Below are 27,947 nucleotides of genomic sequence, written 5' to 3'. Positions count from 1 at the left end.
TTTCCGGGAGAAGAGACAACTTAATCTACGTACACAGCACAATTCTGTTGGACATAACTCTCTGGCGCCTTAATCAATATTTGCATGAGAAATGTGTCGTGGATGTGGAAGATGTTAGGCAGCACCCCATGATCATCTGTTGACCGATTGAATTGATGTTCTACTGATAGATGGAGTAATACTCACAGAGAGGGAGACAAACAGAGTGGGACTAGAAGGATTTGGAGGGATGACAAGGAGGGGCAAGTCAAGCGCATCAGCTCATCGATCACGATGTTAGACACAACGTTAGATGTTTGCCAATGCCATGGCAAATGGCCTGCAGCCAAAAAGCATTTTAACCATTCCCTTACCTTACCCTTCCTTGCCGTTCCCCTCTATCGACAGACACAGCGCTCACCTGAGTTAGTTGGGGACGACCACCCGCCCGTCTAGTAACAGTAATTTGGTGTTTTACTTGTTCTTGCGCGCCAGCAATCACACCTATGGGAATGTTTCTTACACATGTCCAAACGCTGGCGACGACGACGACGACTTCAGCTAAATTCCAAGTTGGCCAAGTTGGCATCATTAAAAATTTATCAGTTGATTGGAAAATTATAATTCTTTGCCTTTATGCTGTGATTTTTCTTCACCTCTCGTTGTCTCTCTCTCTCTCACACGTTGGCTTTTCTAAACGTTTTTCTTCTTTTTTCTTTTTTCTACTGCTCTCAGTTATGTAATAACTGGAGTTCCCCTGATTCTTCTTCATGGAGGCTTCTCACACCCCCCATCACCCAAAGCCCCCTTACCTGATGCAAGCACTGATGGTCACATTTAATAACCGACTGACTGACTATCCAACCGTCTGTTTGTCAGTCTGTCTGTCTGTCCATCTGTCTATCGACGTCGGAGTTGAAGCTGGAGATGGAGTCGAAGCTGGAGATAGAGTCTGATGGATGCACTAGGTGGACGACTTGCTTTTGATTGTCATCCTCCTCTCATTTCTCTCTTTCTCCCTCTCTCTTTCTCTGTCTTTCTTGATGATGATTTTGATTTTCTTTTTAGTTCCAGATGCGGAAATAAATGTAGTTTGAATTCTTCAACTTGTTACATAAATCGTAATTTTCTATAGACTTGTTCTATATACACATATATATACATATATATAGAATAGAGTGATTCCATTACCAATCGAACTAATGTATATTGCATTATTTTTGCTACTCGTTTTTGTTGTTTTGTTTTGTGTTCTTCACCTTCAACACGTTACCATTTGGACTCCTCTTGAATTGAACCACTTGAACTTCCTGCATGACCAGCCGACCACTCGACTAGACCAGACACAAACAGCTACAACTGATGGGCGAGAGGGAGAGAGAGAGACAGACCACCTTAGCTGAACTTATGGCCTGATGTAGCATGTATGTTCCAGAGTCTGGTCATCACCATATCTATTCGCTTAATGTGATTAGACATCTGTTAGCGGTACACAGTCGTCATCATGTTCATCTTCATCTTCATCTTCATGAAAATGCAAAAACAAAATTGCATAAAATTTTTCTCACACTATGTCCAGAGTAGAGAACCTTTAGATGAAACAAAAGAAAAAAAAGTAATTCACAAACATCAAACACCATTTGGAGTCCCAAGGGAAAGCCCGTTCGATGGGCAAAACTTCGCTTTGTAGTCTTCTATGGTTATTCATTAATTTCAAATTCCTTTGGTTTCTGAAAATCATAAAAATATAATTATTGTTTTTTGAAACTTTGACCTCATTTAATAATTTATTGCCATATTTAAAACTTTCTGATGATCCTTGCGAAGTTTGCTTTGATCAATTGGAATAGCTAAAGCAGACTCTTGAAGTTTTTGCCAACAATTTTAAATTATGAAATTCTCTTAGTCTCAACATAGACAAAGAATTGAGTTTCCTTCTAGAGAAGATATTTTGGACTCTTGAGGAAAATGTCAATGGTTAATAAATGTAATTCTCAACTAGTTTTAGCTCTAGAAAACATATTAGGACCATTGTGCTTAACAAAATCTAGTGAGAAATAGATATGAAATCGTTTTAAGACCATGAGCTTACTTGGAGAGTCTATAAAATCAACCATATGATATTTGGAATATTTCTAGAATGGGTATTGTAAAGTCGAATAGTTCAATCTGATTTTAAATATTCATTTAAGTCATTTCATCACATGTCAACCGTTTGGCTTTTGCCAGAGATTTTCATAGCGTCTTGTGAAATTCCACACACGACATGTGGACACAAAATTGAGGGGCTTAAAAGCCTGTCAAAGACTCTTGAAGTCCAAAAAAAAATGTAGTTGATGTTGCTGCTAAGAGAGGGAGCCAATTGACAGTGTCAATCGCCTTCAAGGAACCCGAACTGAAACCCTCTAAGTAGCCCAAATCTGGCAAGCAATTAGCAAGGCAAAATAGTTGCCTTGCCACCCTCCCTCTCTCCTTCTCCACCACGCTGTGTGTTAAGTCAGCAGCAATTGGCGATTGGCCCAGCCAAGATTGACGCAGATGGCAATGGCAATGGAGTAAGGAAGCTCAAACTCTAACCAAAACCAAATACGAGAAAAAAAAAAAAAAAAACAACAACAACAGCCAACATAAAAGACAGACAGAAGCGGGATTTATCAGAGGCAAAAAAAAAAAAAAGCAATTCTGCGGCTGACGGTTTTTCGTTTTATTTTATTTTTGTTTCTTTCGCAGAAAATTACAACTTGCGGGTAAGCAAAGTCAACTGGCGGCAATGGAGCTCTAGACGCAGACTTGGATGGCCGGGCAGAGAGACGCAGTTGCTGGCGAGGAGGAGGAGGAGCAGGAGGAGGCAGTGGGCGACAAAGCCACACGCCAAAGTAAGCCCACAAGCGAACCTCTTCGTCTTCATGTGGCAGAGATGTGGGTGCACAATTATGCCGCCAGAGCAACTGGGTAACCATAAATTTTCTTATCAGCTGGCCTCGAACCAAACACCAGGACCGGATCAAAAAAAAGAAAAAAGTTGCAAACAGAGTTAACATTGACTTTAAATGTCAATTCGATTTTCAACGAGTCAAGGAATCAAACACAATCTCATCATAACGAAACAAAACCCTGAACAGTCAACAACCAAAAAAAGTCTGAAAAAAAAACCCGAACAAAAGTAAAAACAAACAAATATATATATATACAAACAATAAATATATATATATTTACATCATGTCTACCGTTCGTCCTGGAACTGATGTGATGGCCAATGTGGGTGACTGCAGCAAGTTGAAGCTGGATGAGATTGATCTAATTTCACGCACCCTCAAATGTGAAGTGGAAATCTTTCATTACGATGACAAGCTTAGCTTCACCTCGGTTCAGGGTCAGGGGTGATGGAGCCGAAGAAGAAGAGGTCTCCGTGCCAACCACTGAAAATGGGACCGATGAGGCAGATCAGTTGGATCAATCGATAGGTGATATAGACTGTGTTCTACAACGCATCGAGCAATTGCAATTGCAGGTGGAAATGCGCAAGGAGAAATTGCTAAGCCAATCGAAAGCTTCTTCGATGACTTCCCTCGATTGTGAGGAGAAATTGCAGATTTCTAATCTGCAAAATGATCATTACCATTTGCAGTGTGAGATCGAGAGAGTGTCCTTCTGTTATCAAGAATTACGCATTGCCATGCATGAATCAATGAAGCTGATGTGCCAACTGGAACGAGAATTGGAACTCATTAACGAAATCGCAGAGGAATCTAAAGAGTGGGCCGGCGATATCGCAAATTTTGATTTGGATGTGTGCGCGAAACGTCATCAGGAATTGGGCAATAAAATGATTACCAAAAATGAAATCAATACGGTGACCAAAAAGTTATATGGAAATCGCCTTCAAGCGTAGTGTCAAGTGCCTCAAGAAGCATCTTATTAATGACGAACTAAACAAGTTTCAAGTGGCGATTGATGAACTGATGCAATTTACTCAGGATTTGGCGGCTGAGATGAGCAAACGTTATGCCAAGCTTGAAAAGACGGTCAAATTGTACATCCAACGTCTAGAAGGGGCTCCCGAAAATTAGGAGAGACCTCGAAAGTTAATATTTGGTTTATATGTAAAAAAAATTTGTAGGGTAAATTTCTCCATTATGTTTCCTTAGTTTTCGATCATTGTAAATTGAAGTAAAATATGTATATGTTAAACTTTTTTTGTTATTGTTTTTGGTTAGATACGCTCCTGTAGCAAAGTAGAAGAACTCAGAAGTAAGAAAAAGATATCGTGAGGGTAGGGGAGTGGGAGGGAGGGAGGGTAAAATAACCACCAGCAACATGGGTAGTACATCATTTTGGACTTTATCAGCAAACACACCGAGAGAGAGAGAGAGGGAGAAGAATGAAGCAAGTCAGCAAAAAAAGCAAGCAATAGCGCGTGGGCAGCGCTGAGTGAAATTCCTACGCCGCCAACGCTTCAATTGTGCAGCAGCAACAACAACAACAACAGCAACAACTCCAACAGCAGCAGCAGCAGCGGCAGCAGCAACATCAGCAACTGCAATTGCAACTTAATTGAGGCTTGTCTATTATATGCCTTGCCTGGGCCTAGGCCAAAAAACTAACTGCGGTTGCCTTTGCCTCCTCTTCTTCTTCTTCCATTTGCCATCTCTGTTGTGCAAGTTGAAGCGAACTTGATGCCTCGCTGCCCCAGTGCCTTGATGCTCCACAGACGGTGCAGACAACAGCAACAACATCACCGCATAATAACGTACTGAGGGCGTTGAGGCAACAACATGCAACCAGGCAGTCAGGCAGGCAGCCAGTCAACCAAGCCAACCCCCTCCTCACTAGCCCTGCCCTCAAGCCATGGACAATTTAAGCTCATTCACTTGCCGCTGATTGCTGCTGGCGTTGGTGTAGCCTCTCCTCATCTTCATCTTCATCCTCATCCTCATCGTGGTCTTCGTCGTCGTCGTCGTCATAGTTGTTGTCGTCGTCTAGCAAATTCGCAAGTTCAAGTCCAAGTTGTAGGGTCGTTACATGCAACCAAATTGCATGCAAGACCCGAGCACTCATCTAAGATGTGTAGCGTCAGTTTCAGAGACGTCTCATAAGGGGGTATAACACGAAAAGCAATAGATATGCCGAATATTTGCCACCTACTTCCATGAACAACAAAATTCGCAATGGGGCAATGGAGGCACACATAGAGAGAAAGAGAGAGAGACGAGAATGAAGCGTGCGGCAATTGCAATTTGCATTTCGCACAAGGCGTTGTCAAATGGCCGGCAAACGAATGGAATGGCTTTTTAATGGCACCCACCAATGTGGGTTAAACTGGGCTTACACACACACACACACCAAAATCAAGAGCCCTATAATCCAATGACATCTCTAATGACTTCCTTTTCTTATACAAATTAATGAAATTTTATCTACACTTAAAACTGAATTGTCTTTTAATTAAGAGATTAAGAAAGAATTAACAAAAGTTATAGGAAAAAATCGTTCAAAAATCATTAAACTTAAAGTCAATCCTCCTGAGGTTTAAGGAATTCTAGTCTTAGGAAGTCAATTGAATATAGAATGCAGGGAATTAAAAGAAATATTTTTGAAATGAAAGGTAGATTAGGGTCACAAATCTCTTTCAGAGAGAGCTCTCAGACCAGGTGGGCCATTACCAAAGCTTGAACCTTGTCCTTAGCCATGGACTGAGTCCAGTTGATTTACTTATTATGGTTACAACTAATTAAAACGGTTCTACAGTGCATCAGCAGCAACACCAGCAACAACAAGCACGTAGATCAAATCAGAAATGGTTTGACGTAATGAAGCTAAATGTTCCGCACTATGGTCAATTGGTATTGACCATAAGATGTACATATATACACACACACACACACACATAGATAGATAGATAGATGCATGCATGCAATGCATACAGGCAAACAAAGAAGCAAACATATGGCCAAGGCGGCATTGATATTGGTATTGGTATTAGTATTGGCATTGGCATTGGCATTTCTCCTTAGCCATAGTCAGAGAGTGAACGAACAAAGTAGTAGAAGTCAATTAAGCCAAAATGATACACGAAAGGCCACAAAACACTAAGATAAATGACAAATGACGTGTCTCAAACGAACGTATGTATGTATGTATCCATCCATTCCCAATCCATCACCACCAATCGGACCGAACCCGAACCAAGTTTTTCCACTGTAGCTACCAACATTGTTGCCATATAATTTCAACATAGAAATATCGCACAACAAGTGCAAATGCAATTAGTCTCGAGCTTTATTTGTTTAAACGAATGCCGACGATGGTAAGACTTTAAATGTTCAAATAGTCGAACGCAGGCGCAGACCCAGAGAGAATCGGAGAAAGAATTGGAGAATCAGAGAATCAGCGACTCATTATCATTATCATCATCATGATCATGTTGATGACGTTGAAAGAACTCTACGCTTTTCGCTGGAACTTGTTGCCAGCGAGTAAGCAACATGGAAACAAGAACAACATGTCCACAGTCGCTATCTATCTCACTTTCTCCTTCCATCTGGCTCCCTTTCTCTATCTCTCTCTCTGTTTCTGTCTGTAAATGTATCCCATTGTCTGTCGCCTCTGTCTTTGTTTGTAGTATCATTTTTGAAGCCTTATAATTGCTTAGATTATAAACGCTCCGTTTTATTTTTTTTCTTTTTATTTTATTTTCTGTATTTGGCTTATGCAGCCCATTAAGATTGTTAAGATTTTCTTTTACTATTTTTGTATTTAATTTTCATTTAGCTGAGAAAATTTTCTCTTTTTCGAAATGGATAAATACAAACTATGGGAAATGCTTCAATTGGTATAATATTTGGAAGATATTTTTGATTTTTATAATCTATATATAGATACATATATATACATATGTAGATAGGACATTCAAGGACCTGATCCTCAGTCATTTCAAAAGTTATGAGCATCTTTTTTGGGGTTTTTCATTTGCAATTTTTCAGCTCTTAGCTAAGAATATAATGTAGCATACTTTTAGGGTGAGAGTAAATGAAAAATTAAATGTTGAAGAGGTTTTTGAATTTTAATTTAAAGTAATTGTAAATGATTCTACCTTCTTTTGACTTCTGACTTTTGGTTGGGTAATTTCTGACAACTATTTGGAGCTTAAAAATCCAAAAAAAGAAAAATGGATTTTAAATACTCCGTCATATTTTCCGTTTACACAGGGAAAAATATTACGTATACGCATAATTGAGTCGTCCCCTCCATTTGCCAAAACTTCGGAATGAAAATGTATATAGAAGCTAATGAAATGGAATGTCAGAATGTTAATGAGTGAGATAATGAATTCTATAGAATTAAATTCAAAACCCATTTATGATGTTTAGCCTCCGGACACATAGTTTGTGAGTCGGAGGCAGGGGGACGCTTTATCACAACGATTAAGGAAAATTATTGTTACCATATCTGCCATCATCCATAACCATAATCATTTTTAGCATCTTATCAGATAGCAAACTTCATCTTCATGCTACTAAGGCAAAGGCAAATGTAATGCGTGAAGAATAAATTTAAATTGCCATAAATCAAGCACAAAAGTCAAGACACAACTTGAGGAAATCAACGAGGACAGATATATAAATCTCACGGGGATTTTGTTACTTATTATTACTATTATTTTTTCATTTTCTTTGTTCGTTTGTGTGTTTCTTGTGTTTTCGTAATGTTGGTTTTTCGCCTGAAAACTGGTGTTTTCCTTATTTTAATTGTGTTCTTTTTCTCACCTTATCAGAACCAACTGTTGTTGTTGATAACAGACAAGAAAAGAAAAGTTAAATCAGTATCAGCAACAAATATGAAAATGATTTGATATTGTTGTAAGAATTTTGTTTTGGGAATAACCCTGAAATGTTTAATTATCTATCAATAGAGGTGTGACTGAGCATAAGAAAAAATAAACAAAAAAGGAGAACTAGAAATTATAAAAACTGACGATTGTCTTGATATTCAACTATTTGGGTTAATCTTATCAGATTTTATTTCTAATTACATTATGGCCCAAAAGCTTAGCTGGACCATAAAATAACTGATGCGATAGTAAAGTGGCAATTGCTACTGGCTGCATTTTGACTTGTATGATGGGAAGGGATGGGAGCAGCAGCAGCAGCAGCAGCACCAGCAGATATCAAGATACTGATAAAGATAATGGTATAGGGGGAGCAATTTCTGTGTGACAGATTCTAGTAGTCAGAAGTTGCAAGACACTGTCGTCAGATTCTAAGTAGGCGGCAACATTGAATCATTGCTTAGCTTATTTCAATAATGGCAGATGGGAAAACGAGGATCAAGTCGTATAGGCTAGAGGCACCCGATGGCGGCTGGGGTATCCTAGTGTGTATTGGCATGGCCCTGCCATTTGTAAGTAGTCATCACATCATTAATTGGATAAATGGATATATATGTACATATATGTATGTATGTATTCCCCTTGCAGATAAGTGCCTTGGCCGCATTGCCCTCGTTTGGTCTGGTGTTTGGTGATTTTCTTAAAAGCATTGGGGCCGAGACTAGTGCCATAGCCATCATAACAAGTGCCTTCTTTTGTTCCCTAAGTTTTGCCGGACTCTTTTCGGGCAGCCTATTTCGGCGATGGAGCATGCGTTCGGTTGGATTGGCTGGCGGTATACTTTATTGTTTGGGCACTGGACTTCAGCTATTTGCCACCTCGACAATGCATTTGATATTTGCTTTTAGTGTGGTGCAAGGTTTGGGATTCGGTTTGATAGTGCCCACATCTTATACAACATTTAATAACTATTTCGTGAAGAATCGTGTGCTATGGATGAGTTTTGCCCAGACTCTAATTGGACTGGGATCGATGTTGTATCCGATTGTGATGCAAAAACTAATACAGTATTATGGTTTTCGTGGTTGCCTGCTTGTCCTCACCGGACTGAATGCCCATGCGATCTTGGGTATGTTACTTATGCATCCGGTGGAATGGCATATGCGTCGTGTGCCCATACCTGAAGAGGAGCTGCAGCTTCAACGTCAAGAACAACAGCAACGCCAGCCAGTTGCCATTCATATTCAGCCAGAGACACCATTGACAGCTCCTGTGGGCGAAATGACATTCATAACAGACTCGTCATCACGGCGTATTTCCCATGCCGATGACCAAATACTTAGAATTATATCGAGTCGCGCTTCAAGCATCACCAGTTTGGGTAATTGGTCTGGCCCGGTAATCGTTAGCGATGCCTCACCGCAAATGCTCCATAGTCTCCAGGCCTCGAGACGGCAATCAACTGTGGTCCCAGCCGTTGGGCTGCCTCCACAGCTACCATCTCTACCCGAAGCAGGTGTGGATGAAACACCAAAAAAGAGTTGGGTTCGCACCTTGGTTGATTTTCTCGATTTGACGCTCTTCAAGCAGGTCATCTATGTAAACATTGTGCTAGGCATTACTTTTGCTCTCTACTCGGACATTACATTCTTCACTTTGCAACCGGTATATCTATTCGAATTGGGCTACAATAAGGCAAGTGAATATATAACCAGACGATTCTTATTAGAGTACATTTTCATTTGATATATGTATTTAGTTGGATACTGCCACAATTATTGCTATTGGAGCGGCTGCAGATTTGGCATCGCGTATATTTTTGGCCGCAACTGCTGTTTGCATTCAAGTGCCTTCCCGTTACATTTACTTAGCTGGAGCTGTCGTTACGGTTTTTGCCAGATTTGGTATGTACATATATCATTTGAATATATCTCCATACATACATATGTGTTTCATAATGTGTCGTCTTTATTTCTTTCAATCAGCCTTCAATAGTATTACCGATTTTGTGGGCATGGCTAGTATAACAGCCATTATGGGATTCCTTCGTACATGGCTGCATGTTCCGCTGCCATTAGTTTTTGCCGACTATTTACCAAAAGAAAGGTAATAGAGATAAATGATTTTCACAGTCTTTTTTATTATAAATTTGTATACATTTTGCAGATTTGCTAGTGGTTATGGTTTATTTATGTTCACCCAGGGTAATGCCATGTTTGTGATTGGTCCGATTGTTGGTTATATTCGAGATAAAACTCAAGATTATATCTTAGTTTTCCACATTTTGAATGTATTTATGATGTTATGCGCCGTGCCGTGGGTAATTGAAGTGCTGTGTGTCAAGTTCAGAAGACGTAATAAAATTGAACGTCAAAACGTTGATCACTTGGATGATGAACAAAACGGTCGACAACAGAATATTGCACACTGAGCTAGCATTTGAATGATAGATGCTCAAGCAGCACACAGTTTTTAGCCAGAGAGAGCGACTAATGTCGGGGACGAACTGCTTTCCCATTAAAACAAGCAGTGATTAGCTCTAATGTTTAATAATAAACAATAAATACACTGTCAGAGGTCTAAGCGGAATACACATTTTGTGATGACGTCACTGTTTTGACACAAAGTTTTATTTATTTTGGTTTTTTAATTAAAAATCTTTACGACTTGTCGCCACCTTGCTGATATTTTTGAGAAATAACAATTTTTTAAAATTTGCGGCAAAATATTATGTATTATTTTTGTTCTCCGGGTGCAGGTTCACCTGCCGATGTTGAATCCTTGGACTTGGCATCTTTATCTACCGTTCCAGATTTGGACACTACGTCAAGTTGCTTGGTGAAAACGAAACTATGATATTGCTTGGCCAATTTTGAACATTGGAGCGGCTCATGCGAAAAGTTACGATAACATACGGCCAAACGGGTCTCCATATCCGAAATGTCACCGCTGCATTCTTGAGCCCACTTTACAGGTTCCCCGAAGAGCTTGTTAATACGATCCAGAGTCTGGTCAAACTGTGATTCTTCGATTTCAATCGATTGCTTCTGCCAGGCAACCAGAGCGACCATTTGATTGGGTTTCGATGCACATGCAGGAGGTGCTGCAGGGCCGGCAACGCAGGCCTCCGTTCCACTTTTTGGATTTGGATCGATTGTGGTAGTGGGAGTGCTGCTGCATTTCTCACAGTAATGTTGCCCAGATCCTGGGCTATGAGTTACCGTTGATTTGATGGGTGCTGCAGCTGTTGCCGAGTTCTCTGCGTCATTCATTTGGGTTGCTTTATGAATGCGGGCAGCAACATCTTCACTAATTTGAAATGGCATTGTATTCGCCATTTCTACAGTATGCGGCTTGCTGTTGCTAGCACCCATGGCTGCAAAATCTTAAAAATCTTTGCACTCCTTTAAATTGAATTTTCAGTTTTTAGTTTAAACTTAAAGTGTCAATTTAAACTGACGTGAAAAGCAATGTTTGTTCTATTTTATGGAATTGAATGTAAAAGAAATATTTGTGAGAGTTGAAAATTGTGGCGACGATTTCTTGGCCCACAACAACGGAATCGACCAAATCCTGACGCAACTCTACATCCGATTCTGTTGGAGTATTGTGCTCAACGTCGCAAATTTGTAAGAGACTTGACTCCTCTATCCGTATTATTTGTCTGACCAGCAATCGCGTGTGCGAAGAACTCCGTAGATCAAGGAAATCGTCCTTGGCCCCACAAAGAGCTTTTTTGCAGGATGACATCAGTTGGCTGGATCTGAAAAGATATACAATTTATACTAATTTACAAGAGACACCGGTGACACTTTCACAGCAGAACATGTCGAGTTGCTGTGAAAATGACCCAATTAAATGGGTCGGATCAAAAACTACTGGGGGCATGGGAAAGTTAAGTGTGTACGACAGATCATCCAAGGACTTTAAATTCAGACGAGCACGATCACTAACAATTTCGACAAAATTAGATCTTGTATCCAATGTGACAGCTCGGAGCACTCTGCCAATACCAGTGGCCATAGATTCTGAATTTGTGAGCTGCTGCTTGCTGTTGCTCTGGCAGTAACCGTCTTGGAGGCAGGTCAGGAATATGACAAAGAACTGAAATTGAAAACTGTTTATTACCTGTGAATATGGTTGATATATTGTAAATATGCACCTTATGCACATAAGGCAGGTGGTGATTATGAACTTCGTCTATATTTAACGAGTAGACCAAATTCTTTTTGAGCCACACAAATAGAACAAAAAAAAAACATTAAAAAAAAATTTTTAAAAGTGCACAAAGTCAAATTCGATTTTCGATAGGTTTTGCTCCGAAATGTCGATTTTCAATATGTTTGCTCCGATAATATCGATTAACCGATAGACTTGCTCGACGAGTTGGCAACACTGTTTATCGATAATGAAATGGACGTTTTGTCCACCTCTAGCGTGTTATTAGTATTTTTTTCTCCACCTCTATTGCTTTCCAAAAAAAGAAGTTATTAAAATAAAGTAAAACGTTTAACTTGGGACGACAACGGATGATGGCCAGTCGTGGTGTTGCCGCATCAATTGTCCATCATAGTCATCATACACACACATTGACCTCCGCATCCTCGTCGCTAACTGTGGAGACAATCAGCAATGTGCTTACCACTGTGAATGTCAATGTCCATACGAACAATGTGAACATTTCCAATAACAACAACACAAACAGCAACAACAATAGCAACATGACGGTAACTGGCGGAACTGGAGTTGGAGGAACGGGAGCCGGAGCAGCAGATGCCAATGCTAGTGCTCCTGGTGCCACAGGAGAGGGCGGAGATGCTTTAATTGCGAAGCCCATGTATCCGCGTCTATTTAATAAAATTGTATTGACACTGGAGAATAGCCTGATACCCGAAGAGAAAATCGATGTAACACCCTCAAGTCTGGACGGACTCGACCATGAGACCGAGAAAGATTTGCGAATCCTTGGCTGTGAGCTTATACAGACAGCTGGCATCCTGTTGCGTTTGCCACAAGTTGCCATGGCCACCGGTCAGGTGCTTTTCCAGCGTTTCTTTTATTCCAAGAGCTTTGTGCGCCACAATATGGAAACGGTGGCCATGAGCTGTGTGTGTCTGGCATCAAAAATTGAGGAGGCACCTCGACGCCTACGCGATGTAATCAATGTGTTCCATCACATAAAACAAGTGCGAGCGCAAAAGTAAGTACAATTCGAGAGAGGGTTGTTTGCATCTGATCCGATTTTTGATTTTATTCTTGATTTTAGGGAGATATCGGCCATGGTGCTAGACCAATACTATACTAACCTGAAAATGCAGGTGATAAAGGCCGAGCGACGGGTGCTCAAGGAGCTGGGCTTTTGTGTGCATGTTAAGCATCCGCATAAGCTGATCGTTATGTACCTGCAGGTGCTTCAGTATGAGAAGCACGAAAAGCTCATGCAGATGTCATGGAATTTTATGAACGATTCCCTGCGTACGGATGTTTTTATGCGCTATACACCCGAAGCCATTGCTTGTGCCTGCATTTACCTCAGTGCCCGCAAGCTGATCATCCCATTACCTAATAGTCCCCCTTGGTTTGGCATTTTTCGTGTTCCCATGGCGGATATTACCGATATTTGTTATCGTGTCATGGAGCTATATACACGTCCCAAGCCCCAAGTGGATAAACTGGAGGCAGCTGTCGATGAGCTGAAAAAACTCTATATGGATGCTCGAAATAAGACCAAGGAGGCGAATACACCACCGGCTGTGATCACAGTGGATCGAAATAATGGTTCGCATAATGCCTGGGGTGGATTTATACAACGGGCAGTGCCGCTGCCGCTGCCCACAGAAAAATCACCACCGGAGAAAGATTCGCGTTCCCGTTCACGTTCCCGGACACGCACTCAATCCCGTACACCGCGATCACGCACACGTTCACGTTCGCCAAGTCGTGAGCGCCTGAAGAAAACCCATCGCAGTCGCGGCTCATCGCGTTCTCGTTCCCGAACTCCGCCCAAACACAAGAAAAAGTCACGCCATTATTCCCGTTCACCCTCCCGCTCGAGTTCGCCCCACAGCAAGCATCGCAAGAGGTAAGGGCTAAATGTTTAAAAATCATATTCTCTTTTATACAATCTTTCTTCTTTTTTAACAGAAAACCTTCGCGAGATCGCTCCGACTACTATTCCTCGAAAAAGGAGCGCTCGAGCAATACCAGTAGTGGAAATCATGCCGGCGATTTGGACAAATATCGCAATTCTAGCTCCAATTCTGGTTCCAAGCACAATCGTTATTCCTCCTCCTCTCATCGCAACAGCGGCGGCGGATTAGGTGGTGGTGGCGGAGGAGGTGGCGGCGGCGGCGGTGGAAGTCATGGTGGTAGTCGTGGTGGTCATAAGCATCGTGATCGTGAACGTGATCGCGAACCTGATCGATCTCGTGATCGCAAGCGTTAAAAATTTCGGATTCGTAAACAAATTTCATAATTTTTTTTGTAAATGTAACTTTAATTTGCATTTTTATTTTATTTGTACAATCTTCTTTTTATGTTTATAGATTATCACGAGTAATATTTTTGTGGTTAAACTATAATAAACCTAATTTCTCATTCTTCAACTGAACCCAAACATTAATCAAATATTTACGACAATTTTTTTTTAATGTTGTATTCTTTCTTTACATCTTTGGATATTAAATAAATGTACATATACGTATACATATATATCACAGCAAGATGAAGAATGAAGTCAAAAAAAATAGAGACTGGAGGAATTCAGAGTGAATTATGTAGATCCATATGAAGAAGAAGATGGTTAATGGGTATTCAATGTATTTACAGGAAAGAATATTCATTGGGACTTTTTTTGTGAGATCGAAGTCGTTAGAAATCGAACTATAGACACTAATTTGTTTATATGTTCAAAAACAATTTCATTTTACTAGCTTAATTGAGGCCAAGACTGCCGAAATAAGTCAATTATAACATTGCCGAGACTTATATACATAAATCTGTGTGCTATTCAATGCTAGCTTAGGCAAAAGAAATATGTTCATAGAAGGCCTGCGAGAAATTCTATCTTGACTTAAGGCTTTTAAAGAGACTGTTAACAAAAATATGTATTTTAAACATAAGCTACATAAGCTAAACACATATACATATCGAATCATCTACACTGTCATTGTGGATGAAATCAAGGAAATCGGAGGATGATCAAATGATATATCACGAAATTCATGTGTAAAACTTAAAATATAAAAACTAAAAATTGTGGCCATTACCCATTCGGAAATGGAGCTTACCACATGGAAATACCAGCCACCATCAGATGGATACCTGGAGAAGATACAGCAAGAAATAAATTCATATTCAACTATTATCCAATAAACAAAAGAGAACTTACCATTTACGTGGATTTTCCCCTTTAAAGAGAATGTGCGACATGACACCAGTGACGGCCATAAGAATAAAGAGAATGGTGCATCCCACGGACATGCCTAAGCGTAAGTGGGCAAAAATTCTTGTTCCGGCCATGGGAAAGATTAAGTACGAGATTAACGCTTGCACCCAAAAGTATAAAGAGCCGCAACCAAAGCAAAAGAATGCTCCAATAAAGTGAACCATTCTGACATTCGTTTCCTGAAAATTTCCGACAATACTAATGCCCAGACAGGAGATCATCCCAAACCATAGTGCAACACGATTATGACGCAATACAGCGGTACCCAAATCCGGATTATGCTCATACAATTGTAGAACTTGTCGATATCGTATGTAAATGGTGATTCCCACTGTTGGAAGAATAATCATACATATATGTATACAAATACTAACAAAGGGCAATAATTATCAATAATCAGCAAGAGCCAAGCATGACTCATTAAGAGAACACTGGATTAGAAACACTCGAGATTTGCAATATCAACTCACATAATACACTCCCGATGTTAATTAGTTGGCCAAAAACGCAACTTTCCGGTGAATATGTGGCTGCATCACTTATATACGGGACAGTGGGTACGACATGTCCTTCCAGGACAGCCAATATATATCTGAAAGATCAAGGAACTCATATAATAAAATGAAGCTGTATCTAACGGTTTCTCTATATCTACCACTTACGTGCCAATAAAGGTGAATTGGAAGATTAGAAACACAGACACGGGCGTTAGATACACCTTCGACATCCTGCCTATGTGTGTAATCTACTGTGCGGGGGTTACAAAATTGGATAAATTCAATCTGCATTCACATCCACAACACATCTGTATGTATGTATATACATACATATGTAATTATGAAAACAAAGTGTTAAAACGCAATGCTTAAACGTTGCCACCTTGTACCAAGGAAGTAGCACAAAACTGAAAACCGGCTACATAAAATACTAAATAGAACTAAAATACTAGAACACTGTAGAGCCATCTTACAACACTGACTTTTTAAAATGTTGAATTGGCTTGCCGGACCAACAACAAATACTCGGAATTAAAATGTCGTCCGGTGGGAATAATGACAGTTTAGTGATAAAATTAAATGCTTTAGATTTGTCTTTGGGCAACTCAACCTTGGAGGCAATAGCAAAAAGTGATAATATCGAAGATATAGATATTGCAGTACAGGTAAGAATTTCATAGCGTCAATAACTGGTTCCATTTCTCACACAAACAAACGATTCGATTCCGCAGACTGACGACTATGAGGTCGTTGACGAGTACGATCTTAGTTTACCGTGTAAACCTCCTCCTCAAACGGCAACCGAAAATGGCAATTGTGACGATTGTGACGAAGACCACGGCAGCGGCAATAGAACCAATTCCTCCAGCGTTATTTTTGTGGAGGACATTACAGATTCCTCAGCGGTTAGCATTATACCGCCATCCGATACCGATACATCGAACAAGGAGGACAACGAACAGGAAGACGTGTGGACAACAGTTACGATCTCGGAGACATCTAGCGACACCAACAGTGGTAGGATAGATACCAAAAAAATTTTCCAAATTAACCGCCTAGGGCCAAACTATATATGTATATATATATGTGTATGTATATATTTTTAGTTGACTGTCCCCGCGTCAGCATGCAAAAAGTTATACAAAAATCCCCAAATAAACGTTGCTTGTCTAACGGAGGCCCAACCCATTCGTCTTTGGGGCGTAACAAGCGTCTGAAACGTCGTTCCGAAAAGCGTAAATATGAGCCAGCGCAGGCTAATTCTTCCCTAAGTTCTGTAACCTCCAGTGAAATATTTAGCGATGAGGATGAGCAAGAATGTAAGTTACATTAAACACTATAAACACACGATAATAACTTGACACAGTAACCGGTGTTAAACTCGACAGCTAACAAATAGTTATTTCTATTATTATTATATTTATATTTAAAAAAAAAAAGTTTGCCGTGGTCTAGCCGCTTTGGAAATGCCGCAACCATCATCAGCATCGTCTAGTAGTCCCAAAGTGGTGATAACACGTAGTGGACGTACTATACGTGCACGTTTAAATCTAGAATTTGATTATTCTTCCGAAATTCCTGAAGGAGACGAAGATGAGGAGGAAGAGGCTGAACATGAGGCTGACACTGAGGAGGATGAGGCATGCAGCGAGGAAGACGATTATAGTGAGGATGCTGATTATACCGATGGCATGGAATTACCCAATTGGTCTCATCGCAAGCATAGACGCACCTTGTCCAGCACTCAAACTACAAGCTCCACGAGCCAGAGTAGTGAATCGGAAATCAATGCCACACCATGTATAATTTATTTGGATCTAAGTCAGCCTATAGCTAGAGTCAGAAGGGAACCTCAAATGGATACATCTATAGACCAGAATGAGCAATTAATGATCAAGTTGAAGAAATTATTGGGTCTTATGGCAAAGCGACGTCGTCTCTATAATCCAACTGATAATTATAGTATTGAAGAGGATGAGGAGAGGGTTAGCCAATTGGAGTCACCTAGTAATACTTCACCCAAAAACAACGCCACTGCATCGATAACGGTACTAACTGTTCCCGCCTCACCACCACCGGCCAAGACCTGGTCGACGCAAAATCTCTCAAATTCGAAAACAATATCAACTGCCGAGCTGCAAAAGAAGATCATAGACGACAATTTGTTGCGGATTAATGGCATCTCGTATGCGGAGTCCCAAATGCCAATGCACCTGCGACAAGAGCCTATTGATTTGAGTGAGTTACCGCCACAAACGCAACGGGATCAATTGTGTCGCCAGCACAAAAGTTGTTTCACCTATCTGGAACAGCATCCGCTGTATTATAATTTCGTAGAGTCGCTTAGTCCGGAAATCTCTCTCAATATGTGCCATCCATTGGCCACAAACTTTCGTAATAAAGATTTCCAGCAATGCAAACAGCAATTGGCCAAGATCCTGTTCAATATGTTCAATCATCGCATCTTCTATTGTGGCCTGCGTCCTCAAATAAGTTGGAAACGTTCGCTAACAATCCACAGTAGTCGCCTTATTGTCTCCGGAGAGCAAGCACGTCGTTCGGCCAACATTATTCTGAGTGAGAGTATACAGCAGCCGGCAGTATTAGTGAAATCCCTATTGCATGAGATGTGCCATGCGGCGGCATTTGTCTTTAATGCCGAAACCGGACACGGGGATAATTGCCGTAAATGGTCGTATTTGGCCAAATCATTGATGCCCGAATTGCCATTTGTTGGCGATTGTGATGCCACGTATAAATATAGTTGTTATCTCTGCGGGGCCACCTCATTTGGTCGCATTCGTTTCCCCGATGACGGCGGTGGTGATGGTGGTGACCGGTCACATGAGATGCAGCATTTACATTGTTCATATTGCCAATTCGAGGTGCTTGTCGAGCCCTGGCAGAGCGATTTCCCACACTCTTGGTCATGTACAGATCCATTGATGACGCCGTATAAGAAATTTATTAAAAATAATTATTCGAAAGTCAAGGAGACAATCACAAGTCACAATGAAAAGATGCGTCAATTGAATTTGGAATATACTCGACAGATGACCAATTGAAAATGTTCCGAAACCCAGCTATAAGTAGATCCTAAAACAGATGAACGGAGTTCAATGTTAATTTTTTTGTGGTTTTTTTTTTATATTTTAATAAAATTGGTTAGTCTATTAATAGAATTGGCAACTACTACATTCAGAATTATGATGTAACCAAAAAGGTTTAATTTCTTTCAATTTATTTATAATTTTTTTTTACAATCTTTTTTTTTTGGGGATTTAGGGTAACATTCCTTTGCTACGCTTAAAGGCTGCACCAGCTTTGCGATTATGATTGGCCCGTGATGATTTGTTTGCCTCTTTTTGATTACGATTGCGTTGAGTCTGTTGACTTTGACCCTGACCCTTGGGTCGATCACCAACGACCGAAGATTGTTGACCGCCGCCTCCGCCGCCAGCTCTCTGGCCATATTTGGCCATTTGTCGTTGCTGATAGCGAGCTCGAGTTATTTCTGGATTCTCACAGAAATCCATGCCACGCCTTTGGGGCTTCGGTGAAGCACCCTCATCATCGTTAGAACTCTCCGCTTGATCATCGCCGCTGTCATCCTCTTCAGCATCTTGGGCCTCATACGCACTGTTAGCGGCAGAAGCATCTGCCTGCAATTTGGCTCTAAGCAATGAAACTGGAGGAGCCTGTCCAGCATTAAGTGCCTCGTAACTATCATCGTATTCATCATCATACTCAGCTGACGAGTCAGGCCCGGTCGTTTCTTCGACCAGGGTATACTGCTGATAGCGTGATTTCAATTGGCTTAAATCTCGTTTATCGTCAAGCAGTTGTTCGGCATTACGGGGCGCTCCGGGTAATCCCTTGCCTTGCTTGATGATGCATTGTGGCTGGTTCTGGCTAAGGATGTCATAGCGATCACCATCATGAACATTGTAGTGCTTGACACCAGTTTGAAGCTGCAGCTGCTCCTGTGGATCGGGCGGCACATAGATCTCTTGACGATCCGAGTGAGCTAGATCCGGAGGCAGATTGTCATCCAGAATGGCGGCTATAGCCTGCTCACTGTTTTCATAGCGAGACAGAATGCGACGTATGAATCCCATGCCTAGATCAGGCAGAACATCTAGAACTGCAGTAACCTCCAGATCGATATCTCTGTCATTGGAATTAGTTTTATTCTCTGTCGCCTGATTGTCAAAATTGCCACCTTCCAGATCGTCATCCTCATCAAAGCCATCATCGTCGTCGTCATCGTCATCCTCCTGATCCTGGTCATACTCATCCGCCATTATGCCCGCTGTACAATTGCTTAAAGCCTTCTCATAGCCACTTAATACAAAATCAACTTTGTAGTTTTTGCTAAAAACATTGGCAAATAAGTCGATATTGTAGGTTTATCATTTTAGTTTGAACTCACATGTTGGGACATCGCTGAAGCATTAAATCGATATCCTCCTTGATGGGAAAATGTCGTTGATAGTCCACAACAAAACTTTGGGCCGAGAGGCATTCTTGCAACAAATCCACCAATTGTTGACCATGACCTGCCTCCAATTGAGCCTGAACTATGGCACGTATCACAGCTAGAAATTGTTGACGCACTTCATTTAGCCATCGCAAAGACGGTGCTTGAGGATTGATCGTATAAATGTTTCTATACAGGACTGGCACAGTCAGATCATAGAAATTTGCAATACTGGAAATAAGAAAATTTTTAGTTTTTGAATCTATGCAAGTGACAGATGTGTGGATCTGACAAACCTCTGTCCAAGGCGCAGTTGCTCCATGATGTCTAACAAATTCTTCACTTCGCCGCTTAGTGCCATCAGCACACGCAACGTATGGGAGCAATCCAAGGCGAAGAGCACAACATCATCGTATGGCGTTTCAGTAGAATCAGCATCTAGAAATGCTCCGCCACCAGCTCCTTCGCATCCCTCGTTCTCTACTTGTATTTGCATGCTAAGAAATGCATTCTCATAAAATGCTAAGCCTTCACGCAAATCCTTCATATAATCCGCTGGTAAATGAAGAACCACAGCAAAGATTTCTCGTAGCAATTGAAAATTTTGTGGATTCGCATCACCGAGGGCAATGATTATATCAAAGAGCAGTGGTATGGATATTAAATAATTGGTATACAGTAAATCGCTATGCTGCTGTTGGGTCATCCATTCGGTGGCTGATTCCCGGGCTGTGCATAGACGTAGAATTATACGCATTACCAGATTAAGAAGTTCCTCATAAAGAGTATTAGTTTGAGATGAATCATCGTTGGTACTTTCTAATCTGTAGAATGGATTGGCACGTTGCAGGAATGTGACTAAAGCGGCCATGGCTGATTCTTCGTACACCATATATGACCAGAATCTAAACAAAATAAGATATTGTAAAGAAATCTAATATATGTACATATACGACTCGACCCAATCATTACTCACTCATGTTGATTTAGGCTAAGTAGGAATTCGAAATCCTGTTTACAATTGTTTGCTCTATGTGTCCACTCTTCAAGAGCGGCTCCAGATTTAAGGCGTCCATAGCTAGCCATTTGGCAGAGGTAGCTACTAAATGGTTTCTCCCGTCTAACCCAATGTTCATCCTAAAAGGGAAACATTAAATTGCAAACAAATATTTCACAATGTGTGTGTTTCTATTTGCTTACCAGAGCTGGTATGTGACTTCGAACACCATCTTCGCCATTAAGGGTTATTTTTAGTTCATTTAATGACAATTTCTGGGGATTCCAATTGTTGTTATTATTATTGTTACTTGTATCGTTGTCCAGCATGTTGTTGTTGTTGACTAAAATCTGTAACTTTTGGCCATATTATATTTACTCTGTGGAGCCTAGAGACGGCAAATACGTTAACAAGATAAAAATCGATAAATATCGAAAATTTAAATGACAGGGATTTTTAGTATTTTCCAACACTAGGCTAGAATCGCCTACGCTGCAGTTTCGTATGTCTGCGTGGGCGGGCAGTGGCAGGGGGTGTGTCATATTTCGGTTAGAGAACTTGGAGAGTAACATAATTCAAATTATTTGGAAAAATTTTCGAGCATAAATGCCGGCATACACTGCGCAAAATTTCATAGAAAAAGGCAAAAATAAAAAATATAAAAATATATATATGGATTTGTTTCTATTAATGGCAATTAACAAAATTATTCTTAAATTTATAACCCTGTGTTTGAAAGTAAACAGTTTTAACAGTTATAGAATTGGAAACATTTATAACAGGACAAACTATTTAGAAGGCAACCAAATCTAGGTTTGGAAACAAAAACGAGGACAAATATTTAGTCGAAATTGAAAAAGGGATAACAGGCTTAATTCATTTTTTTCCCGTGTACGCTACTTAAAAGGCGGGCAACTGATAAACATTTTTGTACGCTCCGAGAGATTTGATTATGTATGTATTTTTTTGTTTTCTTTGCTCTGAGCTAAGCAATATTCTGTAGTAAGAAACAGACGCTGGACATATATCTACGCCGTTCAGTTCAATTTATTATTAACACTCTTATGTAGATTTAATTGTTAAACTATGTATATATTTAAATTGAGTGTTTTAAAAATTCTCTCTCTTTTCATATATATTTGATTCTGATTCCATGAGTAACGATTTCATATCATCTCAAAGTTGGTCAAAATAATAGTAACTTAAAATAAAGCATTTTTAGCCTTAATTTCAAATACTTTTTTTGTTGATCTAGTTATCTTAGCAAAGTAATCTAAATTCAACCTGCCAACGAATGCTTGATTTATAGAACATTATATTTTTAGCATTCTACAAGAACCTACCCTTTCTGTAAAATCGAAGTAAAAATTAAATAACTTTATCGTCTTACAAAGATGCAGTAAGTTAAAATAAAAATAAATAATAAATATAATAAAACGTATAATTATATTAAATATAATCTTTGCAGACGTTCGAATAAAGTTTCAGACATCTATTTGGCAGCCAAGCAGCTTGTCCCACGAAATGACTCGAGGGAAATGCCAGTGGAAATATTGGTAGAAGATACCGTCGACGGTAAGATAACACATGTGTACGCCATCTCTTGGGATGAGTCCTTGAATTACTTGGCCGCAAAGTTAAAATCCATGGACTTGGAACTACTCTCTGTAGTGATAGTGTGCCAAATGTCAAATCACTGCATGTGGCTAAAAGCGAAGTTGGAAGAGAGAGATGTGAAAGACATCCTGGCATGTCATCATCCTAATGAAATCAAGACAATAAGGCAATGCTGGCCCTATTTGGTAAGTGGTTGGCTAGATGGTGTATCTCCGACAATGTGATTGTCCTTAATTTTGATAACTTTTTGCAGATGTATCAAAAGGTTTTGATCATTGGTTACGATCTAATAGACCAAATGCAATTGGGAAACAAAACCATTGATGTATTAGTGCTTGATAATATACCCGAGGCTGGATTTCAAAACCTGAGCGATGACATATTATCATTTTCGCATCTACGTTTTCAAATGGATAACTGTATAACATCTTATCCAGATCAAACGGCCTATGGAGTCAGCCACGCCAATGTGAAAAATACTGGCTGGTATAATATAAATCGTGGTGTTATGGCATTTAGCCGTTTTCCTTTGATACACTGTGATTTTATTACTGGAGTTTCTGGCATCTCAATCAAAATTAGAACTTCGATGATGAAACATTACGCCATAGATAAGGCACGCAAAGTGCAACGTTTTGCATGGTCGCATTTGTCCTATGGCCATTCAATGATCATGATTGGCCACGAGAAATGCGGCAAATCTTGGTCATTTGTACCAATATTGTCTCAGCGCATTTACAATGCCATCAAGATGGGAAATTTCGAATGGGCTGGACCCATATGCATTGCAGTGGTCGTCAATATGAGTGAGGGTGAAATATTGTCCAAAATTATGCGTAAAATGTTGGACTTTTGTTCCACCGATTGCGGCAACGTCACTAAAGTTGTTACCCTATGGAATAGCAGTTGTATTACCGAAGTGTCCAAAATATTATGCCGACCCTGTGGCATATTGATCATCACAATGGAATTGTTGTTGCAACTGCAACAATTGGAGAGGCCAGGTTATTTAATTTTTGATCCGATGCACTTGCGTTCCATAGTTGTGGACAATCTGGATAATATGCATCGCATTAATCCAATAAAATTCGTCAAACTGTTCAATTGGTTAATGGAAAAATTTAGATTTAATATGACGCAAACACAATTGATTATCACCAGTCGCCTATGGATGGAGGAACTGATGAGATCTCAATTAATGACCGTTCTTCCAAGTATTTTAATAATTTTTGAGGATGGATTGGAGGCTAGTGCTTATGGAGGAATCGAAATAAACCTGAAATTTGTCTCGGACATTGACCATGACAAGGGTATGACACTTTTGAGGAAACTCAACGATTGTAATTTGAAAAAAGAACGCATTGTAGTTGTCTGCCACAAAACATCCGAATCTCAACACTTGAGTGAATTGCTAAGCGCCAATCGTTTTCCTCATACGCATTATAATCCGACGAATACCATTATCAAGAAGATGCAATATGGAATGAAAGGTATTATCATTATCACTGATGATATGCTGCCGTATCTAAAGTGTGGCTACATCGATCTCTTGATATGTTATACCCTAACGAATAGCTGGCATCGGTATAAGACTCGTTTCAATTTGTTTTATGCCAACTATAAAACTCCCGAAAAGTCACCAGCTTCAGCACTAATTATCTTTAACGAAAATGATACCAAACAGGCTTGGCTTTTCTGTGATTTTCTTCTAAAACATGATCTGACAATGCAACATGAATGGTTCGATCATCTCTACGAATTCTGCCTCCAAGAGGAGATCATTGAGCCACGCCCTAATGTTAGTCTTTGCACGCAGTTAGTATCGTATGGCAATTGTTACAGACGTTCCTGTAGATATCGACATCGGCCTATGGCCAATGAAATTGAGTTACCAAATTATTTGCCCAATCGGGGTCGAATCTTTTTTAACATTTTGGACGTGAGTAGAGACAATTTTTCTGTTATTAATTGTTAACTAAATTTTGAATTTTCAGTGCACTTCCCCAACCACTTTGATAGTAAAACCTCTCGTATATCATGACCCACCATATCCAAAAATATATCAAAATATAAGTATGCCAAATGGCGTTCATGCCTATTATCGACAGAAGGTGAATCGAATTCCCCTAAAGAATCTATCCATTGGTGTTATATGCATTGTAGAGTCTAAGAATTGCTATCAACGTGCCGCTATCGTTGGCTTTGCCAGCGATGTAATGGTATGTGTGAGACCATTGGATTGGGATGTCAAATGCATGGAAATATCTAAAACCGAACTATACGAATGCCATGCAGCCTTTTCCGCTCATATGTCACAGGCCATTGAGTTACGTCTGACTGGGATTATGCCATATAGCATGGATCGTCTATGGACCATCGCTGAAACACGTTATGTTCGTCATAAGTTCTTCAGGTTACCCTCAGATACCATTTATTGCGCCAATATTGATTTTGGAATCAATCATGTTCTATTTGTGAATACCGTTTATTCTAATAATGGAGCGGATCTAAAAGCGTTTTTACTTAACCGGATGAATGTCTATGATGATATATTTGTCAAGAATCGCTTTATAGACTTATCTATCAAAGCTTTATAATTTGAGAGGCCAATTGTATTTTATATAAAAATGTATTGTAAAATTTTTAAAAATAAATAAGAACATTTCAAAAATAAATAAAATCTTTTGCCATAATTATGTTAGAACCAAACGTTTATATGTATGTTTGTTTATTTATATTCATGCTTCATTTTATGCTTGACAACAAAAGGAAATGTTTAATCAATATTTGCAATTGGCATAAAATATGTTAATATTGGCCACAACACAAAATCAGTTGGCAAAAAATGGCCAAAAAGGGTGGTGTACAGCAACTACAAGCGGATATCAGTTCCGATGAAGAATTCGAAAAATTTCTTCAACGACCAGGACTACTAAGTAAGCAAATGAAAGCGAATATCCTTTTTGATATCTCTAATTAATTTGTTTAATATGTAATCTAATTCAAATTTAGTTCTCGATATCTATTCGGAATGGTGTGGACCGTGTCTTGGCATGGTTGGCAGTTTGAGGAAAATCAAATTGGAACTGGGCGGCGATAATCTCCAATTAGCCATTGTATGAAAAGAAGAAGATTCTACAGTTTTTACTCTATTAATGATTATATATGTATATGATATGTACATATGTACCTACATTTGTTTCGTTTTTGGTTTCCTATTTCAGTGCAAGGCTGGATCGATTAGTTCTTTGGCCAGATTCAATAAGAAAAGTGAACCAACTTGGATGTTTGTAACGGTAAATTTGAAACTAAATTAACCAATTATATTCAATCAATTGGAACTTATGTTATTTTTTATTTTTTTTTTTTGTATATAGAATGGCAAAGCCATTAATATAATGTTTGGTACCGATGTACCGAAATTGGTGGCCATGATAACCAAAACATTGGCCTCGACCATGGCCAAAGAGACACAGCATTATCATTTCTATGAGATAACGGAATTACAGCCAATCGAATTGGAACAGCAACGCATTAAGAATCTGGCATTGCGACGTGCCGAAGAGATCGAGGAGGAGGAATCGAAAAAGAAACGGATCGAATATTTACGTTTCGTTACCGATACCATAATGGAGAATTTACCCGATATTGGCATAACAGTGTTTGGACCACAAGTGAATCGGGATATGTTTAAAAAGCTAGCCGAACCGGCTGATCCCTTAAAGATTCAGTGCAAGGATCGTAAGGTATTCGCCATAACGGAGAATGATATGAATACCGTTAATTTTGCTGCCGAAAATCCATTATCACGTGAAATAATCGAACAGCTGTATGATAAGGAATTGTTAATGTGTTTTTGGAAAGTCGAAGAAATTCTGGGAACACCGCCAAATGTCCTAAGGCAATATGCCCATGAGTTGACCAAGGAGACAATTAAACCGCCAGATGAATTCAATGAGGAAGAGATTATAGTACCACCGTTGATAGTTCCATTGGAAATGAATATGGAAATTGTTGAAGAAACTCCAGTAGCTGAGGAACTAACAAATGAGAATGTTGTAAATGAAGCTACCACAATAGAGACAGATAAGGGTGAGGAGGCTGAGGAGGCGGATGAGAATGACCAGGGGAAAGAGGAAAAAGATGAAGTGCCTCTGGAGCCGCCAGAGCAGAAAGTGAAAACGAAAATCATTAAAATTCCACCCATTTGGGTGCCAAACGATCAGCGTACTCATGCTGCTCTCATTTATACATACTTTCGGGCACAAACCTCAGGATTCTTGCCACCCGATCCGGTTCCGGAGCCACCGCATATTATCATGACTTTCGATTCGTACAAAAAGAAGGATTTGGCCCATCTGTTAGATGTATATCGTGATGATATACCACTTTATGGCTTTTTTACCAGCGATAAATGGGAGAATGCCGTTTTTATAGCCAATTCAGTTGACAAATATAATGCCAAACCCTATGTGCCGTGAGTATATTCAATACTATTCAATATTCATAGATATAACTTTGATTTCACTTAGCACTGATAAAATTATTGTAAAAGTCAACAAAGTCAAAGGCAATCCGGCAATGCCGCTTCTAATGGCGTTTGGTCCTAGCTATGTTAGTCCCAATTCGGTTATTGGCCATCAGGAGGCTGGAAAATTCTTTCCACCAACATACAAGTCTGTCCTCCAAGAGGAAGCCGAATTGCTTGCCGTGAAAACGGAAAAACCCAAAAAACGCAAAAAGGTAAAAGTTCAAAAATCGCAAAAGTTACAATGAACTAATATTCTTGTCAAACCCTTTGCATCCTTAACAGAACAAGAAAGGAGCTGAGGCAGATGCCGGGAATGAGGACAAAATTGATTCGGCCAGTAATCAAGATCAGCAAGAGGCAAAGACTTCCCCAGAAGAGGGTGCTTCCACCACCAGCAGTGGCGAAGATAGCTGTGAGAGTCGGCCACCAACGGCAGATGGTCAAAATGTTGAGGCAGTAGCCTAAGATGAAGGATATAGTTGATCCTAAAAAACTCATTCAAATGTATGCCAGCAGAAAAATATAATTTGTAGAAGTAACTTAGGATCTACGTGGATCTAAGTGTTCAGTT

At 39.8% G+C, this 27,947-nt stretch overlaps 8 protein-coding genes and 1 long non-coding RNA gene across 13 annotated transcripts in view; 6 read left to right on the top strand and 3 right to left on the bottom strand.

Moving 5' to 3' along the window:
* The window catches only part of LOC137587460 (uncharacterized), a 104,329-nt gene extending 100,159 nt beyond the window's left edge, over positions 1 to 4,170 (top strand). For all 4 annotated transcript variants that reach the window (XR_011033932.1, XR_011033929.1, XR_011033930.1 and 1 more), the window contains one exon: positions 2,710 to 4,170. This is a non-coding gene — a long non-coding RNA (uncharacterized lncRNA). The remainder of the gene's footprint in view (positions 1 to 2,709) is intronic.
* Positions 4,171 to 8,096: 3,926 nt separating this feature from the next.
* Positions 8,097 to 10,396, top strand: LOC137587457 (monocarboxylate transporter 7). The gene is made up of 5 exons (XM_068303882.1): positions 8,097 to 8,379; positions 8,456 to 9,502; positions 9,567 to 9,711; positions 9,793 to 9,913; positions 9,974 to 10,396. Exons 1-5 carry the CDS (start codon positions 8,284 to 8,286, stop codon positions 10,236 to 10,238), a joined length of 1,674 nt encoding a protein of 557 aa, XP_068159983.1. The 5' UTR covers positions 8,097 to 8,283; the 3' UTR covers positions 10,239 to 10,396.
* Positions 10,397 to 10,542: 146 nt separating this feature from the next.
* Positions 10,543 to 11,181, bottom strand: LOC137583564 (uncharacterized). Its single transcript, XM_068298653.1, has one exon. The coding sequence runs from the start codon at positions 11,179 to 11,181 to the stop codon at positions 10,543 to 10,545; it is 639 nt and encodes a 212-aa protein (XP_068154754.1).
* Positions 11,182 to 12,234: 1,053 nt separating this feature from the next.
* On the top strand, positions 12,235 to 14,417 carry LOC137587456 (cyclin-L1). The gene is made up of 3 exons (XM_068303881.1): positions 12,235 to 13,007; positions 13,074 to 13,889; positions 13,952 to 14,417. Exons 1-3 carry the CDS (start codon positions 12,337 to 12,339, stop codon positions 14,250 to 14,252), a joined length of 1,788 nt encoding a protein of 595 aa, XP_068159982.1. The 5' UTR covers positions 12,235 to 12,336; the 3' UTR covers positions 14,253 to 14,417.
* LOC137587459 (DNA damage-regulated autophagy modulator protein 1) lies at positions 14,256 to 16,155 on the bottom strand. Its single transcript, XM_068303884.1, has 4 exons — positions 15,917 to 16,155; positions 15,725 to 15,846; positions 15,198 to 15,585; positions 14,256 to 15,130 (listed from the first exon to the last, which is right to left on the bottom strand). The coding sequence occupies exons 1-4, from the start codon at positions 15,979 to 15,981 to the stop codon at positions 14,965 to 14,967; spliced, it is 741 nt and encodes a 246-aa protein (XP_068159985.1). The 5' UTR covers positions 15,982 to 16,155; the 3' UTR covers positions 14,256 to 14,964.
* Positions 16,156 to 16,249: 94 nt separating this feature from the next.
* LOC137587453 (germ cell nuclear acidic protein-like) lies at positions 16,250 to 18,967 on the top strand. The gene is made up of 4 exons (XM_068303879.1): positions 16,250 to 16,416; positions 16,483 to 16,768; positions 16,858 to 17,070; positions 17,192 to 18,967. Exons 1-4 carry the CDS (start codon positions 16,288 to 16,290, stop codon positions 18,814 to 18,816), a joined length of 2,253 nt encoding a protein of 750 aa, XP_068159980.1. The 5' UTR covers positions 16,250 to 16,287; the 3' UTR covers positions 18,817 to 18,967.
* Positions 18,949 to 21,609, bottom strand: LOC137587452 (activating signal cointegrator 1 complex subunit 2). Its single transcript, XM_068303877.1, has 5 exons — positions 21,432 to 21,609; positions 21,208 to 21,368; positions 20,528 to 21,136; positions 20,184 to 20,462; positions 18,949 to 20,125 (listed from the first exon to the last, which is right to left on the bottom strand). The coding sequence occupies exons 1-5, from the start codon at positions 21,555 to 21,557 to the stop codon at positions 19,033 to 19,035; spliced, it is 2,268 nt and encodes a 755-aa protein (XP_068159978.1). The 5' UTR covers positions 21,558 to 21,609; the 3' UTR covers positions 18,949 to 19,032.
* A 692-nt stretch (positions 21,610 to 22,301) lies between these two features.
* LOC137587451 (putative ATP-dependent RNA helicase SoYb) lies at positions 22,302 to 25,554 on the top strand. 2 transcript variants are annotated; one of them, XM_068303875.1, is made up of 5 exons: positions 22,302 to 22,409; positions 22,554 to 22,627; positions 22,697 to 23,030; positions 23,099 to 24,784; positions 24,840 to 25,554. In XM_068303875.1, the coding sequence occupies exons 2-5, from the start codon at positions 22,623 to 22,625 to the stop codon at positions 25,440 to 25,442; spliced, it is 2,628 nt and encodes an 875-aa protein (XP_068159976.1). In that variant the 5' UTR covers positions 22,302 to 22,409; positions 22,554 to 22,622; the 3' UTR covers positions 25,443 to 25,554. The 2 variants fall into 2 exon arrangements, with proteins under 2 accessions (XP_068159976.1, XP_068159977.1); XM_068303876.1 differs by lacking the exon at positions 22,302 to 22,409 and having other exon boundaries at positions 22,512 to 22,627.
* A 136-nt stretch (positions 25,555 to 25,690) lies between these two features.
* On the top strand, positions 25,691 to 27,841 carry LOC137583559 (uncharacterized). Its single transcript, XM_068298640.1, has 6 exons — positions 25,691 to 25,781; positions 25,858 to 25,961; positions 26,070 to 26,141; positions 26,223 to 27,322; positions 27,378 to 27,588; positions 27,659 to 27,841. The coding sequence occupies exons 1-6, from the start codon at positions 25,691 to 25,693 to the stop codon at positions 27,839 to 27,841; spliced, it is 1,761 nt and encodes a 586-aa protein (XP_068154741.1).
* The last annotated feature ends 106 nt before the right edge of the window (positions 27,842 to 27,947 follow it).

Source organism: Drosophila tropicalis, unplaced genomic scaffold (genome assembly GCF_018151085.1).
Source record: "Drosophila tropicalis isolate 14030-0801.00 unplaced genomic scaffold, ASM1815108v1 contig_158, whole genome shotgun sequence".
In the NCBI taxonomy this organism is placed as follows: Eukaryota; Metazoa; Arthropoda; class Insecta; order Diptera; family Drosophilidae; genus Drosophila; species Drosophila tropicalis.
This window is presented reverse-complemented; position numbering and strand designations above follow the sequence as displayed.

Bases quoted from the DNA above. Each gene is read 5' to 3' on its own strand.
- LOC137587457 (XM_068303882.1), top strand. From the start codon at position 8,284: ATGGCAGATGGGAAAACGAGGATCAAGTCGTATAGGCTAGAGGCACCC. The intron at 9,503-9,566 runs GCAAGTGAATAT...ATATGTATTTAG, and splicing joins TCGAATTGGGCTACAATAAG to TTGGATACTGCCACAATTAT. The intron at 9,914-9,973 runs GTAATAGAGATA...TACATTTTGCAG, and splicing joins GACTATTTACCAAAAGAAAG to ATTTGCTAGTGGTTATGGTT.
- LOC137583564 (XM_068298653.1), bottom strand. From the start codon at position 11,181: ATGGGTGCTAGCAACAGCAAGCCGCATACTGTAGAAATGGCGAATACA.
- LOC137587456 (XM_068303881.1), top strand. From the start codon at position 12,337: ATGATGGCCAGTCGTGGTGTTGCCGCATCAATTGTCCATCATAGTCAT. The intron at 13,008-13,073 runs GTAAGTACAATT...TCTTGATTTTAG, and splicing joins AAACAAGTGCGAGCGCAAAA to GGAGATATCGGCCATGGTGC. The intron at 13,890-13,951 runs GTAAGGGCTAAA...CTTTTTTAACAG, and splicing joins CACAGCAAGCATCGCAAGAG to AAAACCTTCGCGAGATCGCT.
- LOC137587459 (XM_068303884.1), bottom strand. From the start codon at position 15,981: ATGTCGAAGGTGTATCTAACGCCCGTGTCTGTGTTTCTAATCTTCCAA. The intron at 15,586-15,724 runs GTGAGTTGATAT...TTCTTCCAACAG, and splicing joins TAACATCGGGAGTGTATTAT to TGGGAATCACCATTTACATA. The intron at 15,131-15,197 runs GTAAGTTCTCTT...TATCTTCTCCAG, and splicing joins GGGGAAAATCCACGTAAATG to GTATCCATCTGATGGTGGCT.
- LOC137587453 (XM_068303879.1), top strand. From the start codon at position 16,288: ATGTCGTCCGGTGGGAATAATGACAGTTTAGTGATAAAATTAAATGCT. The intron at 16,417-16,482 runs GTAAGAATTTCA...TCGATTCCGCAG, and splicing joins ATATAGATATTGCAGTACAG to ACTGACGACTATGAGGTCGT. The intron at 17,071-17,191 runs GTAAGTTACATT...AAAAAAAAAAAG, and splicing joins CGATGAGGATGAGCAAGAAT to TTTGCCGTGGTCTAGCCGCT.
- LOC137587452 (XM_068303877.1), bottom strand. From the start codon at position 21,557: ATGCTGGACAACGATACAAGTAACAATAATAATAACAACAATTGGAAT. The intron at 21,369-21,431 runs GTAAGCAAATAG...TTTCCCTTTTAG, and splicing joins GAAGTCACATACCAGCTCTG to GATGAACATTGGGTTAGACG. The intron at 20,463-20,527 runs GTTTGTCAGATC...TCTTATTTCCAG, and splicing joins CAACTGCGCCTTGGACAGAG to TATTGCAAATTTCTATGATC.
- LOC137587451 (XM_068303875.1), top strand. The intron at 23,031-23,098 runs GTAAGTGGTTGG...AACTTTTTGCAG, and splicing joins GGCAATGCTGGCCCTATTTG to ATGTATCAAAAGGTTTTGAT. The intron at 24,785-24,839 runs GTGAGTAGAGAC...TTGAATTTTCAG, and splicing joins TCTTTTTTAACATTTTGGAC to TGCACTTCCCCAACCACTTT.
- LOC137583559 (XM_068298640.1), top strand. From the start codon at position 25,691: ATGGCCAAAAAGGGTGGTGTACAGCAACTACAAGCGGATATCAGTTCC. The intron at 25,782-25,857 runs GTAAGCAAATGA...ATTCAAATTTAG, and splicing joins TCAACGACCAGGACTACTAA to TTCTCGATATCTATTCGGAA. The intron at 27,323-27,377 runs GTGAGTATATTC...GATTTCACTTAG, and splicing joins AATGCCAAACCCTATGTGCC to CACTGATAAAATTATTGTAA.